General features: G+C 47.6%; 1 protein-coding gene across 1 annotated transcript in view; it reads left to right on the top strand.

The window, feature by feature from the left end:
• Positions 1 to 4141: 4141 nt before the first annotated feature.
• TOMM70 (translocase of outer mitochondrial membrane 70) overlaps positions 4142 to 19358 on the top strand; it is a 32924-nt gene continuing 17707 nt past the window's right edge. Inside the window, exon 1 of the mRNA XM_073668088.1 lies at positions 4142 to 4464. Within this exon, the coding sequence (XP_073524189.1) occupies positions 4237 to 4464 (228 nt within the window). The 5' untranslated portion in view covers positions 4142 to 4236. The remainder of the gene's footprint in view (positions 4465 to 19358) is intronic.

The following is a 19358-nucleotide window of genomic DNA, read 5'->3' on the forward strand; positions in this document are numbered from 1 at the left end:
CATCTTCTCTACAAGGAGTCATCAGGAGCATGGAGAAGAGGGGGCATAAAGGGGGTGTACTGTTACACCACGCCGCTCCTGCATGGTGTCCGCTTCCCCCTTCACGCAGGGATGCCAGCTTACTCACCACCCCGGCCCTGAGGCATGGTCTCAGCATGCTCCCTATCTTCTGTGCACACCACAATGTGTCCCAGCGGCACACCTAGTGCGCATGCTCCCCTCTTGTTAAAAGGGCAGCGCGCACATGGTAAATGCCCCCAGCTACAGCTGGGAGGCATTTAGTTAAAGTGTTCACCTGCAAGATGTCTCCCAGCCAATAGCTGGAAGACATCTTGTATAAAAGGCACCCCCCCAATTGGGAGGTGCCTAAGCAACCCCTATAGTTTAGTGTTAGGTGGTTTGGTGTGTGCAACTTGTATGTTGTCAGGTCCCCGTCCCTTTTTTATTAAAGTTATTCCGTATCCTGTGTTCCCATAGCCTATTATAGAGATTCCCTATCTTATCCTGTCCCTGTAGTTGTAGTCATGTCTAGGCTAATCGTTACTCTGAGACTGCATCTGCGGCATCTGCACCCCATGGCCGCATCGGCGGTACCAGTACGGTTTCCTAAGTGGCCGGTCCTGTCTGTACAGTCTGACCCTGTCCCAGTGGCCGTCCTATCTGCACAGTCTGAACGTGTCCCAGTGGCCATCCTGTCTGAACCTGTCCCAGTGGCCATCCTGTCTGCACAGTCTGAACCTGTCCCAGTGGCCATTCTGCCTGCACAGTCTGAACCTGTCCCAGTGGCCATCCTGTCTGCACAGTCTGAACCTCTCCCAGTGGCTGTCCTGTCTGCACAGCCTGAACCTGTCCCAGTGGCTGTCCTGTCTGCACAGTCTGAACCTGTCCCAGTGGCCATCCTGTCTGAACCTCCCAGTGGCCGTCCTGTCTGCACAGTCTGAACCTGTCCCAGTGGCCATCCTGTCTGCACAGTCTGAACCTGTCCCAGTGGCTGTCCTGTCTGCACAGTCTGAACCTGTCCCAGTGGCTGTCCTGTCTGCACAGTTTGAACCTGTCCCAGTGGGTGTCCTGTCTGCACAGTCTGAACCTGTCCCAGTGGCTGTCCTGTCTGCACAGTCTGAACCTGTCCCAGTGGCCGTCCTGTCTGAACCTCCCAGTGGCCGTCCTGTCTGCACAGTCTGAACCTGTCCCAGTGGCCTTCCTGTCTGCACAGTCTGAACCTGTCCCAGTGGCCATCCTGTCTGCACAGTCTGAACCTGTCCCAGTGGTTGTCCTGTCTGCAGTCTGAACCTGTCCCAAGTGGCCCTCCTGCCCAGTCGAGGAATCTGAATTAACGTCTCTGACCCTTGGGGTCAGCTGCTACTGCCGGACGTCGCCCTTGAGTGGCACCTGGCAGCTACCTTCCACAGAAGCCTCATTGCTAGAGGCTCCAGTGAACATTAAGGTATCTGCTTAGTTACGCCGCTCCAGGGTAGGTCCGGTCCGTGGCACAGCGGGTCCACGAACCACGTGCGTCATCTGCAGGCGTGACACCTATCTGGTGTGTTCCTTGGTTTTCATGATGTTGTTTGATCTCTAATGTTCGCAAGCAAACCCCTGAGGCCTTCACAGAGCAGTTATCATTTGTTGGTATGGCGTGAAAAAATGTGGTAGGGTTCATTGGGTATGAATACTTTTTCAAGGTATTGTATATACACTGCACAGTTTTTCTCCTGCCCTGTATACTAGGTGTAATTCTCAGTATCTGCATTAGGCCTCATTCAGACGTCCAATTTTCACGTGCAAGTGCTATCTGTAGTTTTCATGGAAAGCACTCGTAACTGTGATAGTCTATGGGACCATTCACATGTCCATTTTTCGAAGGCAGACCGATCTGTGGAAAATCTCGGCAACATGTCCAATTTTGATCCAAGGGTCAGATCAAAATTGACATTACAAGTCAATGAGTCTGTGAAAAAAAAGGACTGCACTCCAAGAGCAGTCCAGTTTTCACGCACTGTCACATAGGAGAATGGGGAGAAACTTTTTTTTCTCCACATACGAAAAAAAAACAGATGGCACTTGGACAACACTCTGATCAAATTAATTGGTCCGTGAGAAAAACTAGAGTTTGAATGAGGCCTAATTCTATATATACATTGCACAGTACCACTTCTCGACATGTACAGTGGGTACGTAAAGTATTCAGACCCCTTTAAATTTGTCACTTTGCTTCCTTGCAGCCATTTGGTAAATTCTAAAAAGTTCATTTTTTTTTCTCATTAAAGTACACTCTGCACCCCATCTAGATGCGGAGTCATTGCTGGGCACTTCAGAACTCTCCAGCGCTTTGCTTCCATCCATCTCTGGGTGCTTCTTGAAGTATGTTTGGGGTCATTGTCCTACTGGAAGACCCATGACCTAGGCCGCAAACCCAGCTTTCTCACACTGGGCACTACATTGAGACCCAAAATCTTTTGGTAATCTTCAGATTTCATGATGCCTTGCACTCAGTCAAGGCACCCAGTGCCAGAGGCAGCAAGGAAACCCCTAAATATCTTTGAACCCCTACCATATTTGACTGTAGGTACTGTGTTCTTCTCTTTGTAGGCCTCATTCTGTTTTCGGTAAACAGTAGATTGATGTGCTTTACCAAAAAGCTCTATCTTGGTCTCATCTGTCCTCAAGACGCTTACTCAGATGGATTTTGGCTTACTCATGTACATTTTGGCGAACTGCAGTCTAGCTTTTTTATATCTCTGTGTCAGCAGTGGGGTCCCCCTGGGTCTCCTGCCATAGTGTTTCATTTCAATCAAATGTTGACAGATAGTTAACGCTGACACTGCTGCACCCTGAGCCTGCAGGACAGCTTGAATTTCTTTGGAACTTGATTGAGGCTGCTTATCCGCCATTCAGACTATCCTATGCTGCAACCTCTCATCAATTTTTCTCTCCCGTCCATGTCCAGGGAGATTATCTACAATGCCATGGGTTGTAAACTTCTTGATTATGTTGCGCACTGTGGACAAAGGAATATCAAGATCTCTGGAGATGGACTTGTAACCTGGGGATTGTTGATATCTTTCAACAATTTTGGTTTTCAAGTCCTCAGACAGTTCTCTTCTCCTCTTTCTGTTCTCCATGCTTAGTGTGGCAGACAAAGCCACACAATGCATAGATTGAGTCCACTTCTCCCCTTTTTATCTGGTTTCATATTACCCACACATGTTACTTGCCACAGGTGAGTTTGAACGAGCATCACATGCTTGAAACAGAGTTGTTTACCCACAATTTTGGAGAGGTGACAATTTTGTCAGGCCCATTTTTGGTGTTTTGCGTGAAATTATGTCCAATTTGCCTTTTTTATCTGTTTTTTTTTGTGTTGTTCCAATGCACACAAAAGAAATAAACATGTGTATAACAAAACGTGTGCAATTGTAATAATTTTCTGGGAGAAGTACTTCATCTTCTGGAACAATCTCAAGGGTGCCAACACTTTCGGCCATGACTGTACACTCTGCACAGTACCACTTCTCCTGTCTTGTTGTCGGAGAGGCGGCATTGAACTTTGGGATTGTCAATATTGTTTTTATTTTCTACATTCCTATGGGTAAAGAAAAATAAATCTTGTAAAACCTTTATAAATAGGTTATCTTAAGTTATCACCTATCTGGATAGGGGATAACTTTCCAATTGCTGGGGGTCTGACCGCTGGGACCCCAATGATTCTTGTGGACCAGGGCTCTGAAGAGCACCATGTAGATGGAGCTTTGGTGGATCATACGCACTGCCGCGCCATTCACATGTGACTCATCAGATAACTCCTTTAATAGATTGATGAGGAGCATGACCAAGTAAAACCAAAATTCACTGATGGGGGTTGGGGTGTTATAGTATGTGGACTGGTGGAGTTTGTGTCATAATCCGGCCTTGTATGGACCCAGAATGGTAAAGAATAAAACTACATCTTGCCCCCATCACACACCAGCCCCCATACAAATCTATCAACCGACAATAAAGAAGTGACGTCTCTTACAAGGCAAGAAGGAAAACTTCCCCAACCAAGACACTGACACCCCGGAGCCAGCACCCAAGTAATGCAGTGCTGCCACACAGCCAGCAGAGGGCGCGCCCTGACCACTGTAAGCGCTCCCGGAAGTGATCCCCCCACCTGCCGGCTCCCAGGATGCACCGCGTTTCCGGTATTCCGCCTCCCTGTCTTTTCCCCGTGTCCGCAACTGCAGGGACGGATTAATCATGGCGGCCTCCAAGCCCGTGGAACCGCAAGGCGGACCCGGGATCCCGCACTGGAAGCTGGCCCTGGCCGTGGGGGCCCCGCTGCTCTTGGGAGCCGGAGCGGTGTATCTATGGAGCAGGCACAGGTCCAGCAAGAGAGACAGCCAGAGGAGAACACCGGAGGGAAGGGCGAGCCCGGTGCCCAGCGGGAGCAGCGCCAGCCAGGAGGCCGGTGTCAACCCCGAGATGGTGAGGATGAGGGAGGCCGGGTGTGCAGGAAGCCGCTGTGTGCGTGCCCCGCCAGCAGAGGGCACTACGTGCCGCACATGTCAATGTCACCGTGAGCCGGCCATTGCAAGCTGCTGCCGCGTGCGGGAATGAGGGGACGTGCTGGGGCAGGCGGGAGTAGGGGTCTGTAAGGAGGACGACCCCCCCCCCTCTCGGAGAGGGGTCTCTAAGGAGTAGCACCCCCTCCCCCGGAGAGGGGTCCCTAAGGAGTAGCGCCCCCTCCCCCGAGAGGGGTCTCTAAAGGCCCCGTCACACTAAGCGACACTACAGCGATCCCGACAACGATACGACCTATCAGGGATCGTTGCTGCGTCGCTATGTGGTCGCTGGTGAGATGTCAAACAGTCAGATCTTCCCAACAACGCAGCAGCGACCCGTAACGATCTGTATAACGATGCACGCCTATGTGTTTCTGTGTCTGAGTCGTCAACAAGGTCGTTGGTAAGGTGTCAAACACACCGATGCATGCTACCCAGCGGGACCTCAACGATCAAAGAAATGTCCAGACCATTCCGACACTACCAGCGATCTCACAGCAGGGGCCTGGTCGCTGCTAAGTGTCAAACGTAGAGAGATCGCTACTGAGGTCGCTGTTGCGTCACAAAACTTGTGACTCAGTAGCGATCTCGCTTAGTGTTACGGGGTCTCTAAGGAGTAGCCCCCCCCCTTCCCCCGGAGAGGGGTCGTCTGTAAGGACTAGCCCCCCCCGGAGAGGGGTCGTCTGTAAGGACTAGCCCCCCCGGAGAGGGGTCGTCTGTAAGGACTAGCCCCCCCGGAGAGGGGTCGTCTGTAAGGACTAGCCCCCCCGGAGAGGGGTCGTCTGTAAGGACTAGCCCCCCCCCTGAGAGGGGTCTGTAGGGAGTAGCCCCCATCCCCCCCCGGAGAGGGGTCGTCTGTAAGGAGTAGCCCCCATCCCCCCCCCCCCCCGGAGAGGGGTCGTCTGTAAGGAGTAGCCCCCATCCCCCCCCGGAGAGGGGTCGTCTGTAAGGAGTAGCCCCCATCCCCCCCCGGAGAGGGGTCGTCTGTAAGGAGTAGCCCCCATCCCCCCCCGGAGAGGGGTCGTCTGTAAGGAGTAGCCCCCATCCCCCCCTGGAGAGGGGTCGTCTGTAAGGAGTAGCCCCCATCCCCCCCCGGAGACGGGTCGTCTGTAAGGAGTAGCCCCCATCCCCCCCCGGAGAGGGGTCGTCTGTAAGGAGTAGCCCCCATCCCCCCCCGGAGAGGGGTCGTCTGTAAGGAGTAGCCCCCATCCCCCCCGGAGAGGGGTCGTCTGTAAGGGGTAGCCCCCATCCCCCCCCCCCGGAGAGGGGTCGTCTGTAAGGGGTAGCCCCCATCCCCCCCCCCCCCGGAGAGGGGTCGTCTGTAAGGGGTAGCCCCCATCCCCCCCCCCCCCCCGGAGAGGGGTCGTCTGTAAGGGGTAGCCCCCATCCCCCCCCCGGAGAGAGGTCGTCTGTAAGGGGTAGCCCCCATCCCCCCCCCGGAGAGGGGTCGTCTGTAAGGGGTAGCCCCCATCCCCCCCCCGGAGAGGGGTCGTCTGTAAGGGGTAGCCCCCATCCCCCCCCCCCCCCCCCGGAGAGGGGTCGTCTGTAAGGGGTAGCCCCCATCCCCCCCCCCCCCGGAGAGGGGTCGTCTGTAAGGGGTAGCCCCCATCCCCCCCCCCCCCGGAGAGGGGTCGTCTGTAAGGGGTAGCCCCCATCCCCCCCCGGAGAGGGGTCGTCTGTAAGGGGTAGCCCCCATCCCCCCCCGGAGAGGGGTCGTCTGTAAGGGGTAGCCCCCATCCCCCCCGGAGAGGGGTCGTCTGTAAGGGGTAGCCCCCATCCCCCCCGGAGAGGGGTCGTCTGTAAGGGGTAGCCCCCATCCCCCCCGGAGAGGGGTCGTCTGTAAGGGGTAGCCCCCATCCCCCCCGGAGAGGGGTCGTCTGTAAGGGGTAGCCCCCATCCCCCCCCCCGGAGAGGGGTCGTCTGTAAGGGGTAGCTCCCATCCCCCCCCCCCGGAGAGGGGTCGTCTGTAAGGGGTAGCCCCCATCCCCCCCCCCCCCCCGGAGAGGGGTCGTCTGTAAGGGGTAGCCCCCATTCCCCCCCCCCCCGGAGAGGGGTCGTCTGTAAGGGGTAGCCCCAATCCCCCCCGGAGAGGGGTCGTCTGTAAGGGGTAGCCCCCATCCCCCCCGGAGAGGGGTCGTCTGTAAGGGGTAGCCCCCACCCCCCCCCCCCCCCCAGGGGTAGCCCCAATCCCCCCCGGAGAGGGGTCGTCTGTAAGGGGTAGCCCCCATCCCCCCCGGAGAGGGGTCGTCTGTAAGGGGTAGCCCCCACCCCCCCCCGGAGAGGGGTCGTCTGTAAGGGGTAGCCCCCCCCCCCCCCGGAGAGGGGTCGTCTGTAAGGGGTAGCCCCCATCCCCCCCCCCGGAGAGGGGTCGTCTGTAAGGGGTAGCCCCCATTCCCCCCCCCCCCCCCCGGAGAGGGGTCGTCTGTAAGGGGTAGCCCCCATCCCCCCCCCCCCCCCCCCGGAGAGGGGTCGTCTGTAAGGGGTAGCCCCCATCCCCCCCCCCCCCGGAGAGGGGTCGTCTGTAAGGGGTAGCCCCCATCCCCCCCCCCCGGAGAGGGGTCGTCTGTAAGGGGTAGCCCCCATCCCCCCCCCGGAGAGAGGTCGTCTGTAAGGGGTAGCCCCCATCCCTCCCCCCCCGGAGAGGGGTCGTCTGTAAGGGGTAGCCCCCATCCCCCCCCCCCCCCCCCCCCCCCGGAGAGGGGTCGTCTGTAAGGGGTAGCCCCCATCCCCCCCCCCCCCCGGAGAGGGGTCATCTGTAAGGGGTAGCCCCCATCCCCCCCCCCGGAGAGGGGTCATCTGTAAGGGGTAGCCCCCATCCCCCCCCGGAGAGGGGTCGTCTGTAAGGGGTAGCCCCCATCCCCCCCCCCCCCCCGGAGAGGGGTCGTCTGTAAGGGGTAGCCCCCATCCCCCCCCCCCCCCCCCACCGGAGAGAGGTCGTCTGTAAGGGGTAGCCCCCATCCCCCCCCCCCCCGGAGAGGGGTCGTCTGTAAGGTATGTGCTGTACATGCTGCCAGGTAAAGATTATATATGTCTCCAGTCCAGTAAGGATGTGTTCACACTCGGCCGTGGCTTCCTGTATGATCCTTACACGATACATATAATATTATAGAGCCGACCCTGCTCTGATCATCTAAAAGCAACGAATACCAGAGAGAAATAGCAGAGCGCCCATCATGGATGATGATCTCAGGCTTCACAGAGGAGCTGTCACCTTTCCTCACACAACTGTATTACTAAATGTTTGTATTCTCCTTAGCTGAAGAAAAGACGATGCTCTGTTGTCCCTCATGGTAGTGTATACGCTGACTCCACCATTCCCCTTGTCAATGGAACATGTAAGGACTCATCCTAATGACAAAGGGAGAGGGACCCTCAACTTCTCAGTGTTATCCGACATTTCTAGGAGGAATGATAGAGGAACGGCTCAAGGCAGAGTTCAAAGAAAATATGCTCTAGGGTTGTACTTCATTGGGGAAGAAACTACTAACAAAGCCTTGTCAGAGGTGACAGGTGCCCATCAGACACAGGCTTTGTTGCCATATTTGATGTTGTGTGACTTCTGGTAAATGTCTTGTGCTAGATTCCACACAAAAAAAGGTAGAAAACTTAACTTTTAATAACATATTAAAAGTACCCTATTAGGGAATATAATAAAAACATTCTGTAGTACTATCACTAATTCAAAAAGTGCGTTTTAGGCTGTGTGCCCACGATGCGTTTAAGCGTTTCCGCAGTGGCAAAAACGCTGCAGAAACGCTTAAAAAACGCTTGGTAGAAGGTCTGCCATGGTCCCCAATGATAATCCGCATGTGCTGTGCAGATGCTGTGGAAATTTCCGCAGCGGGTTATCATTGCGGAAAAATACGCAGCACTACCAATTATTTTGCGGAATCGCTGAGTTTTCACCGCCATTGACTTGCATTGTAACGCATGGAATCCGCATCACTGCATCTGTACATGCAGAATCCATGTGTTTCAATGTGCGGATGGTACCCAGGTCTGGAGAAGAGGAGACTCTCCTCCGGACCCGGGTACCATAGAACCTGTAAAAAAAAAAAAGAATAAAATAAAAAATTAATCTATACTTAGCTTCTGAAGGCCCCCGGTGTGCTTGTCTTTGCTTGCCGGCAGATTGTGGTGGACTCAAGGACCTGCGCTGATGTCATTTAGTCATGTGAAGGGTCACGCGACCGCTGACGTCAGCAGGTCCTTCAGTGTACCGCTGCCGGCAAGCCGAGACGCATCGGCTAAAGACTCCGGGGGCCATCAGTATAGATTTATTTTTTTATTTTTAACCATTCTTTACGGTCACACTATATAAATCCATGTCGTTTGCATGGATTTATATAGTGTGACCAAGTTGTCAAGCACTTTCCAAGTGATGCTAAAATCGCTTGGAAAGCGCTTGTCAACCCGCATGCGGAAATGCATGTGAAGAACGCTGCACATCCGCATGTCCCTGGCAGGAAAACGCATGTACAATCCGCATGCGTTTTTTCTGCCAGGGAGATGCAGAAACGATCAGGGAAAAATCCGGAGCATTTCTACATCGTGGGCACATAGCCTTAGACTTCATCAAGCCATGAAAACACACAATGGCTTATAATGAAGACTAGCAGCAATCTCACCAAAGTGTCAGAAGACCATCCCGAGTCGTTCCATTAACCGCTTCCCGACCGCCCACTGTAGATAAACGTCCGCGCTGCCTGGGCTCTGTGCAGCGCGGACATTTAAAAACGGTGGGTGGTCCCGCAGCGCTCAGGACCCCCAGGGTCCTGCAAGCGCTGCAGGAGCGGTGCAGAACGATAGCTCTGACCGGGAACATCATCGGGACCTGATTGGATCAGGTCCCAGTGATGTTAACCCTTTGCTGTCTTCTATATGCCGCGATCTATAGTGATCGCGGCATATAGAAGACAGCAGGAGGAGAGGGGGTCGTCCACTTACCTCTCCGACGACCCCTGATACCTTCCAGGACCTTGGGTTGCTATGGCAGCTGGAGGTCACGTGACCGCCTCCAGCTCTGCCATATATGGTGTCTTGCCTGGCTCAGCCTGCAGCTGAAGCCAGGCAGGAGACTCTGACTGTGAAACAGTCAGTGAAGATCTCATGTAATGTAATATATGTCTATTACATTACATGAGATCAGGGATCAGAAAAATAAAAATGATTGTCCCATACAGGGACTAAGTAAAAATGTAAAAAAAAAAAAAAATGTTTTGAAACTGTTAAAAAAAAAAAAAAAAAAAAACGAAATAATAAATAAAATATTAAACCGATAAATCCGTATATTTATGCAAAAATAAAAAAAAGTACACATATTTGGTATTGCCGCGTCTGAAACAACCCGATCTATAAAACGGTCACACTAATTAACTCCTTCTGTGCACACCGTAATAAAAATAAATAAAAAACGGAGCAAAAAACTATGCTTTTTCCTCATATCGCCAAACAAAAAGTGGAAAAAATGCGATCAAAAAGCAAAATGGAAATAAAAATGGTACCGCTGAAAACGTCATCTTGTTCCGCAAAAAAAAAAGCCGCCATACAGCTCCATCGGCTGAAAAATAAAAAAGTTATAGCGCTCAGAATAAAGTAATGCAAAAAAAATATTTTTTCTATAAAATTGTTTTATTGTGTAAAAGCGCCAAAACATAAAAAAAATATACAGTAAGTGTAGTATCGCTGTAAACGTACTGACCCGAAGAATAACGCTGTCTTATCACTTTTACCACACGCAGAACGGCATAAAAAAAACCCTCAAAAAACAATTCCTGAATTGTTGCTTTTTGTTAATTTTACCTCCCAAAAAACGGAATAGAAAGCGATCAAAAAATGTCACGTACCCAAAAATGGTACCAATAAAAATGTCAACTCGTCCCGCAAAAAACAAGCCATCACATGACTCTGTCTGCCGAAATATGGAAAAATTAAAGCTCTCAAAATATGGCGATGCAAAAACTAGATTTTGCAAAAAAAAAAAAAGCGTCTGTGTGTGACAGCTGTCAGTCATAAAAACCCGATACAAATCTGGTATCTCTGTAATCGCACCGACCCGAAGAATAAAGTAATCTCATCACTTATACCGCATGAGGAACGGCGTAAAAAATAAATAAAACCAATTCTTCACCTGCTACTGATTTGTTTATTATGTCTCCCAAAGACCGCAGTATGGCTCGGCACACATTTATCCTGCGCTCTGCGCTGAGCGCTTACACCAGAGTTTCCATGTAAATCTCTGAAATACGTGATTCAGACGGAACCCATGACGGAAGATTCCCTGTAATGAGGCACATATAGGCCACTGTGGATGCCGTCTGGCCTGTGATCCCACGGTGTCATTTGTTTTAGGCGTGCATAAAAGTAATAAACACTTCGGCCAACATAATAGAGATCACGAGTACAGAGTGCGGAAGAACCACAACTCACACCCCATAGTCGCAAGAAACTGCCTACTCAAAAATAGATGTAAAAACACAAAAGAGAAACTGAATGTATGGCATATAAGAAAAAGCTTTATTAGTAAAAGTATAAATACATAGTGTCACATATATGAATAAATAGATGCAGATGGGGAGCCAATGCGGATACAAAAATCACCTAAAGAGTATCCACAGTTACCATGTGTAGCAGGATAGCATTAAAAGGAGAGAGAGCGACCCAGAATTACATGTACTAACTGATGACAGGGTAGGAGAGGTATTTATAGGAAAATACGAGTAATTCAGAAGATGATAGATAAATATCGCACTTTTCCTACTATAGGGCAAGAATGGGTATAGTCCATAATAAAAATACACTCACCAGTATGTTCACCAGGGATCGCTCACGGGGGGGAGGGACAAGGCAGGAGCAGACCAGTGTGGGACCTGCAAGCCTCGACGCGCGTTTGTCAAGACAATTTGCGAAACGCGCGTCGAGGCTTGAAGGTCCCACACTGGTCTGCTCCTGCCTTGTCCCCCCCCCCCCCCCCGTGAGCGATCCCTGGTGAACATACTGGTGAGTGTATTTTTATTATGGACTATACCCATTCTTGCCCTATAGTAGGAAAAGTGCGATATTTATCTATCATCTTCTGAATTACTCTTATTTTCCTATATATACACCTCTCCTACCCTGTCATCAGTTAGTACATGTAATTCTGGGTCGCTCTCTCTCCTTTTAATGCTATCCTGCTACACATGGTAACTGTGGATACTCTTTAGGTGATTTTTGTATCCGCATTGGCTCCCCATCTGCATCTATTTATTCATATATGTGACACTATGTATTTATACTTTTACTAATAAAGCTTTTTCTTATATGCCATACATTCAGTTTCTCTTTTGTGTTTTTACGTGCATAAAAGTGCGGTTGGCCACAGTTTTGTGCACTTCTGAAAAAAAGTACACCACTAAACAGGCCAGACGGAGTCCAGAGTAACTGCTGCCTCATTACAGTGAATGGATCCGGCAGGGGTTTCATCTGAATTGCATCACTTGGAAATTTAGATGGAAACCCCGATGTAAGTGCTCAGCCTAGAGCGCCGGATAAATGTTACGTAAAATGTTTCCAATAAAAGCTTCAACTCAGTCCTCAAAAAAAGCTAGTCCCCACTCAGGTCTGTCATCTGTTAAAAATATAAGGGACTTCCAAGTTACTGGTAGCAGAAAGGCTCTGGAAAAGCGAAATGGCCCTTGCCCCCCAAAAGAAATTCAGAAAATTTTGTGCTCCCTATAATTATACTTTTTTCACTGCCCAATGGTATAAATTTAAAAATTAAAAAATACTCACTACTTCCCTAGATGAATTCCTTGAGAGGTGTAGTTTACAAAATAGGGTCACTTGTGGGGGTTTCTGCTGTTTCGGCATGTCAGCGACTCTTCAAATGTGACATGGTGTCTGCTGCCTATCCCAGCCAACATAGCGCTCCTTTCTCTTCCTAACCCTCCCGTACACCAAAGCAGTGGTTTTCCCCCACATATGGGGTATCAGCGTACTCAGGAGAAATTGTACAACAAATTTCATGGTGAAATTTATCCTGTTACCCTTATGATAATGCAAAATTAGGGGATGAAAAACATTTTTTGTGGGAAAAATGTGAACATTTTATTTTTACAGCTCAATATTATAAACTTCTGTGAAGCACCTGGGGGTTCTAGGTGCTCACCACACATCTAGATAAGTTCCCTAAGGGGTCTAGTTTCCAAAATGGTGTCACTTGTGGGGGGTTTCCACTGTTTAGGCACATCAGGGGCTCCCCAAATGCAACATGGCGTCCGCTAATTATTCAAACAAATTTTACATTCAAAAAGTCAAATGGCGCTACTTCCCTTTCAAACCCTGCCGTGCGCCCAAACAGTGGTTTGCCTCCACATATGGGGTATCGGCGTGTTCAGGAGAAATTGCACAACAAATTTCATGGTGCAATTTATCCTATTACCCTTATGATGATGCAAAATTAGGGGATGAAAATTTTTTTGTGGGAAAAATGTGAAAATTTTATTTTTACAGCTCAATATTATAAACTTCTGTGAAGCACCTTGGGGTTCAAGGTGCTCACCACACATCTAGATAAGTTCCCTAAGGGGTCTAGTTTCCAAAATGGTGTCACTTGTGGGGGGTTTCCACTGTTTAGGCACATCAGGGGCTCTCCAAACGCAACATGGCGTCTAATTATTCAGACAAATTTTACATTCAAAAAGTCTAATGGCGCTCCTTCCCTTCCGAACCCTGCAGTGCGCCCAAACAGTGGTTTTCCCTCACATATGGGGTATCAGCGCGCTCAAGAGAAATTGCACAAAAAATTTTGGGGTCCATTTTTTCCTGTTACCCCTGTGAAAATAAAAAAATTGGGTCTAAAGTAACATTTTTGTGAAAAAAGTTAAATGTTAATTTTTTTCTTCCACATTCCAAAAATTCCTGTGAAGCACCTGAAGGTTTAATAAAGTTCTTGAATGTGGTTTTGAGCACCTTGAGGGGTGCAGTTTTTAGAATGGTGTCACTTTTGGGTATTTTCTGTCATAAAGACCCCTCAAAGTGACTTCAAATATGATGTGGTCCCTAAAAAAATGTTTTTGTAAATTTTGTTGGAAAAATGAGAAATCGCTGGTCAACTTTTAACCCTTATAGCTTCCTAACAAAAAAAAATTTTGGTTCCAAAATTGTACTGATGTAAAGTAGACATGTGGGAAATGTTATTTATTAACTATTTTGTGTGACATATCTCTCTGATTTAAGGGCATGAAAATTCAAAGTTTGAAAATTGCAAAATTTTCAACATTTTTGCCAAATTTCCGATTTTTTTTCACAAATAAACGCAAGTGATATCAAAGAAATTTTACCACTATCATGAAGTACAATATGTCACGAAAAAACAATCTCAGAATCAGGGGAATCCGTTGAAGCGTTCCAGAGTAATTACTTCATAAAGTGACAGTGGTCAGAATTGTAAAAATTGGCCCGGTCACGAAGGCAAAAACAGGCTCTGGTGCGAAGTGGTTAAAGAGATCCTCAAGTTGTGGGGAGGCCATGTTTCCATCCCTGGTTGGAGAATGTGTCTAGACCTCAGGTTGGATCACATGAGCGTATAAAAAATCATTCAGAGCTTCATCTAGAAAATCCGGGCAATATTTTTCTCACCGTTTTTTACAGCCGTTATTAATCTTACACAGAACCATTTACAGAATTACAATGTATCTGTAAAAATCGGATGCCATACTGTGGCTCCATATGGGATCCATTTTTATTATTTTTTTTGCTCACCCATAGGTTTGGGTGAGTCTCATCTGATCTACAGAAGAACCTAGTGCACGCTGCAATTTATTTTCATGCAGATTCGGTCTTCATCTGCACTGCGCTATTGAGTAACATTGGACTGAGTGCTGTTTTTTTTTTTTTTTTTTTTTTTTATACAGACAGCGCTCAAACCAAACATACGGTCATATGAACGAGACCAAACTGTTATGGTGTCGCCTGGTGTTTAGATTCTTTCTCAAAACTACCTTTTCATTTTCCCATTTCTGGTGAGAAGAAGCCTCATCTAGCTGATGGGGCTGAGCCTGTGTGACCCCCGCACTGCACACGTATGGCGGCACAGCGTGCTAAGGCGACGTAATGTGTGCAGGGGCTTAGTGTCCAAGCTTATGGCTGTGACCTCTGGTGGGTGTCACTCTGTGGTTAGAGATTTCCGTACAGCGCAGATCTCGGGCCTCAGTCCCTACTGCTGTCATTCACAGGAGAGGGCAAACTCCATTGTGAGAGGCTGATCTCTTCCCCTCTCTGTACAAACGGCTCCACCATGACACCGTCTTCTCCTGTCACATTGGGCTCCGGACGACCTCGTTTTTCCTCATATACTACAATCATGGCAGCTCAGTGGTTAGCACTGCAGCCTTGCAGCAATGGGGTCCTGGGTTCAAATCCCACCAAGGACAACATCTGCAAGGAGTTTGTATGTTCTCCCCGTGTTTTCGTGGGTTTCCTCCAGGTTCTCCGGTTTCCTCCCACACTCCAAAGACATACTGATAGGGAATCTAGATTGTGAGTCCCAATGGGGACAGTGCCCATAATGTCTGTAAAGCACTGTGGAATTAATGGCGCTATATAAGTGAATAAAATAAATAAATGTACAACAGCAGGGGGTAAAGGAGCGATGCGACTTGTGCATAAAGTGTGCAAGAAAGGAACATACAATGTCCTGCAAGGTGACGGTCATTCGTCTTGGTCTATATCTTTGTAAAACAGGCCGTTTTTCTCTCACATCTTCCATTTCACCTTCCTTTTTTTTTTTTTTTTTTTTCTACTTATCCATTTTTAAAAACTGACACCGGCAGACTAGACTGTCAGACCTGGATCAGTGAAAAACAGATGACACTCGGCTGGAGTTCTGCAGTACAAAGTCTGTATTTTGGTTTTCATCGATGCTATACAGATCCTCCTAGACTTTAACGCTTTCCCTCCACAGCCAATTCTCCTAATTTTTTTATTTTTCCGTCCACATAGCTGCAATGAGGGCTTGTTTTTTAGCTGGACAAGTTGTACTTTTGAATGACCTCATTAGTTGCATCGTATAGTGCACTGGAAATGGGAAAAAAATTCCAACTGCTGTGAAATTGCAACAAAAAAGTGCAATTCCATCACTTATTTTTTTTATGTACTATGTTCACTATACTGTGAAACTAATAAGACAATATCATTCTCCAGGTCCGCAAGATTACGCAGATACCAAACATGTATAGTTTTTCCTGAAAAAAATTGGATATTTGTAAACAAAAAAAAAAAAAAGTTAAATTAAATTTTGCTTGTCTCCACCACTGTCCGAGACCTGTAACATTTTCAGTTTTTGGAATATGGGGCCGGGTGAGGACTTATTTTTTTGCTCCGAGCTGACGTTTTTACTGATACCATTTTGGGGTAGATGCAATGTTTTGATTTCCTCTTATTGCATTTTATTGCCAAAAAAAACTAATTCTGGTTTTTCTAATTTTTTTCTCATTACGCAGTTTACTGATCAAATTAATTCTATATTTTTATAGACCGGACTTCTACCTATACAGCAATACCAAATATGTGTTTTTTTTATTATTTTTAATGGAGGGGATGGGTGATTTTAACGTTAATATATATTTTTTTTTTTCTTCATATCTTTAGAAACCCTTTTTTTCTTGCTTTTTACTTTTATTTAATAGTTCCCTTAGGAGACTTGAAGCTGTGATCATCTGAACGCTTGTGCTATACATAGCAGGGCATCAGCACTGCTATGTATAGCAAAAATCATAATCTCCTATGAACATGAGCTACAGGCTGGCTTTTCACAGGGGTCCCTTTTTGACAGGCACGGAGGTCTTCAGCAGTCCCCTAGCTGTCATAGCAAGCCATTGGTGCCCCACAATCACGTCATGGGCGAGCTGATGGGCGTATAGAATGACGCTCCCTGCCTGCATGTATTAAATGCCGCTGTCCGAGATTGACAGTGGCATTTAACAAGTTAATAGCTGTGAACTCCTCTCCGCTCCAGGCACAACTGTTAATAATTCAGCCAGGATATATGTGGGCTTGGCGTGCGAGTTTGCATCAAAGTCAGGGACCCAACATATAGTGAGTATAGAAAGTATTCAGACCCCTTTACATTTTTTCACTCTGTTTCATTGCAGCCATTTGGTAAATTCTAAAAAGCTAATTTTTTTTTCTCATTAAAGTACACTCTGCACGCCATCTTGACTGAATAAAAACAGAAATGTAGAAATTTTGCAAATTTATTAAAAAAGAAAAACTGAAATATCACATGGTCATAAGTATTCAGACCCTTTGCTCAGTATTGAGTAGAAGCACCCTTTTGAGCTAGTACAGCCATGAGTCTTCTTGGGAATGATGCAACAAGTTTTTCACACCTGGATTTGGGATCCTCTGCCATTCTTCCTTGCTGATCCTCTCCAGTTCCATCAGGTTGGATGGTGAACATTGGTGGACAGCCATTTTCAGGTCTCTCCAGAGATGCTCAATTGGGTTTAGGTCAGGGCTATGGCTGGACCAGTCAAGAATGATCATAGAGTTGTTCTGAAGCCACTCCTTTGTTATTTTAGCTGTGTGCTTAGGGTCATTGTCTTGTTGGAAGGTGAACCTTCAACCAAGTCTGAGGTCTCTGGAAGAGGTTTTCATCCAGGATATCTCTGTACTTGGCCGCATTCATGTTTCCTTCAATTGCAACCAGTTGTCCTGTCCCTGCAGCTGAAAAACACCCCCATAGCATGATGCTGCCACCACCATGTTTCACTGTTGGGATTGTATTGGGCAGGTGATGAGCAGTGCCTGGTTTTCTCCACACATACTGCTTAGAATTATCACCAAAAAGTTCTATCTTTGTCTTATCAGACCAGAGAATGTTATTTCTCATAGTCTGGGAGTCCTTCATGTGTTTTTGTGCAAACTCTATGTGGGCTTTCATATATCTTGCACTGAGGAGAGGCTTCCGTCAGGTCACTCTGCTATAATGGCCCGACTGGGGGAGGGCTGCAGTGATATTTGACTTTGTGGACCTTTCTCCCATCTCCCTACTGCATCACTGGAGCTCAGCCACAGTGATCTTGGGGTTCTTCTTTACCTTTCTCACCAAGGCTCTTCTCCCACGATTGCTCATTTTGGCTGGACTGCCAGGTCTAGGAAGACTTCTGGTGGTCCCAAACTTCTTCCATTTAAGGATTATGGAGGCCACTGTGCTCTTAGGAACCTTGAGTAATGCAGAAATTCTTTTGTAACCTTGGCCAGATCTGTGCCTTGCCACAATTCTGTCTCTGAGCTCCTTGGGCAGTTCCTTTGAGCTCATGATTCTCATTTGGTCAGAAATGCACTGTGAGCTGTGAGGTCTTATATAGACAGGTGTGTGCCTTTCCAAATCAAGTCCTATCAGTTTAATTAAACATAGCTGGACTCCAATGAAGGAGTAGAACCATCTCAAGGAGGATCACAAGGAAATGCCCAGCATGTGACTTAAATATGAGTGTCTGAGCAAAGGGTCTGAATACTTATGACCATGTGATATTTCAGTTTTTCTTTTTTAACCATCTAGTTCAACCCATAGCTACCTGCCCCACCACTTCTAGTATGGCACACATGTTTGACCTCCACTCTATTCATTATCTGTGGGACTGCTGGAAGTCGTGGAGTTCTGTACTTGGCTTTCAACAGCAGTCTCATAGACCCTCAATGGAACGGAGGTTGAGCATGCGCTTCTCCACTCCATTCTTGATGAGACTATGAAGAGCCCATTTCCTGGGACTCTCACCGTTCACAATAAATTTGGCGTATTCTGTGGGGATAACGTACAATTTTGCTAATCACTTTTTAAAGTGGTTGTCCCACGAACAAAATATGTTTTAATTAACAGAACCTAGAATAATAATAAGTTCCACAATTGGATGTGTTAAAAATATTTCTGTGCTGACATAATCTGATAATTTGAACGTGCAAAGCTGTTCCAGTTCATGGTCTGTGCATACTACAGCTCCTTACCAGGGGAGGAAGCATAAGAGAGTGTATAGAAGACACAGCAGGGGATTGTAGCTGTTGCTTTCTGTGAGGTAACACATTCGGCTGCCTGTTTTATCACAGGAGTGAGTGTTTCTGCCACGTCACCAGATTTCTAAGCTCATCATAACTTTAAATGATTTAAGAGCTTAGTAGCTCCTACATCACTGACTTGATTTATTAAGAGCTCAGAGGGCTGGAGACACAACAGAAACACTCGCTGCTGTGATAAAACAGGCAGAGAAATGTGTTACCTTACATAAAGCAGCAGTAGAGGATTAATACTATGCAAGTGAAAAGAAACACCCAATGTTTGTTTTGCATTTAATATCTCTATTGACTGCAAACATCCAGCCTCTGTTTTTTCTGCCAAAAATCTGCAATTTAACTAAAGACGCTGTGTCTAGAGGCATCCCAATAGAGCCCTGACACATGGGACACATTTGGGGTCAGGTTCTAATGGTGTAACCCCAGTAATGTCTGTGACACAGCCTATTACCCATTCATTATAAATGCCTCTAATATTCCCCTACTGATAGTGTTAGTTTCTCATTAGGCTTTGTAGATCCACTAGGGATCCTAAATTCTGTGCTATACTGATCCTTATTATATCAAGTCTTGGAGTATGACGACTTCACAAGTCCTAGTTTCATGGCCCAATTCCATAATACATGGACAGTCCAGGACTACAAGACTGGAGCAACGAATAGGTGTTTTCTTCATGTTACAACCCCGGTTACAAAGCTTAGCATAGCCACATATGTGATGGTTGGTCCTGTATGTGAGTTGGTTTGGTCAAGGTAAAGGCAGATT

This window comes from Phyllobates terribilis, unplaced genomic scaffold (assembly GCF_046119375.1).
Source record: "Phyllobates terribilis strain yellow unplaced genomic scaffold, ASM4611937v1 Scaffold_2__4_contigs__length_985480577, whole genome shotgun sequence".
Taxonomy (NCBI): domain Eukaryota; kingdom Metazoa; phylum Chordata; class Amphibia; order Anura; family Dendrobatidae; genus Phyllobates; species Phyllobates terribilis.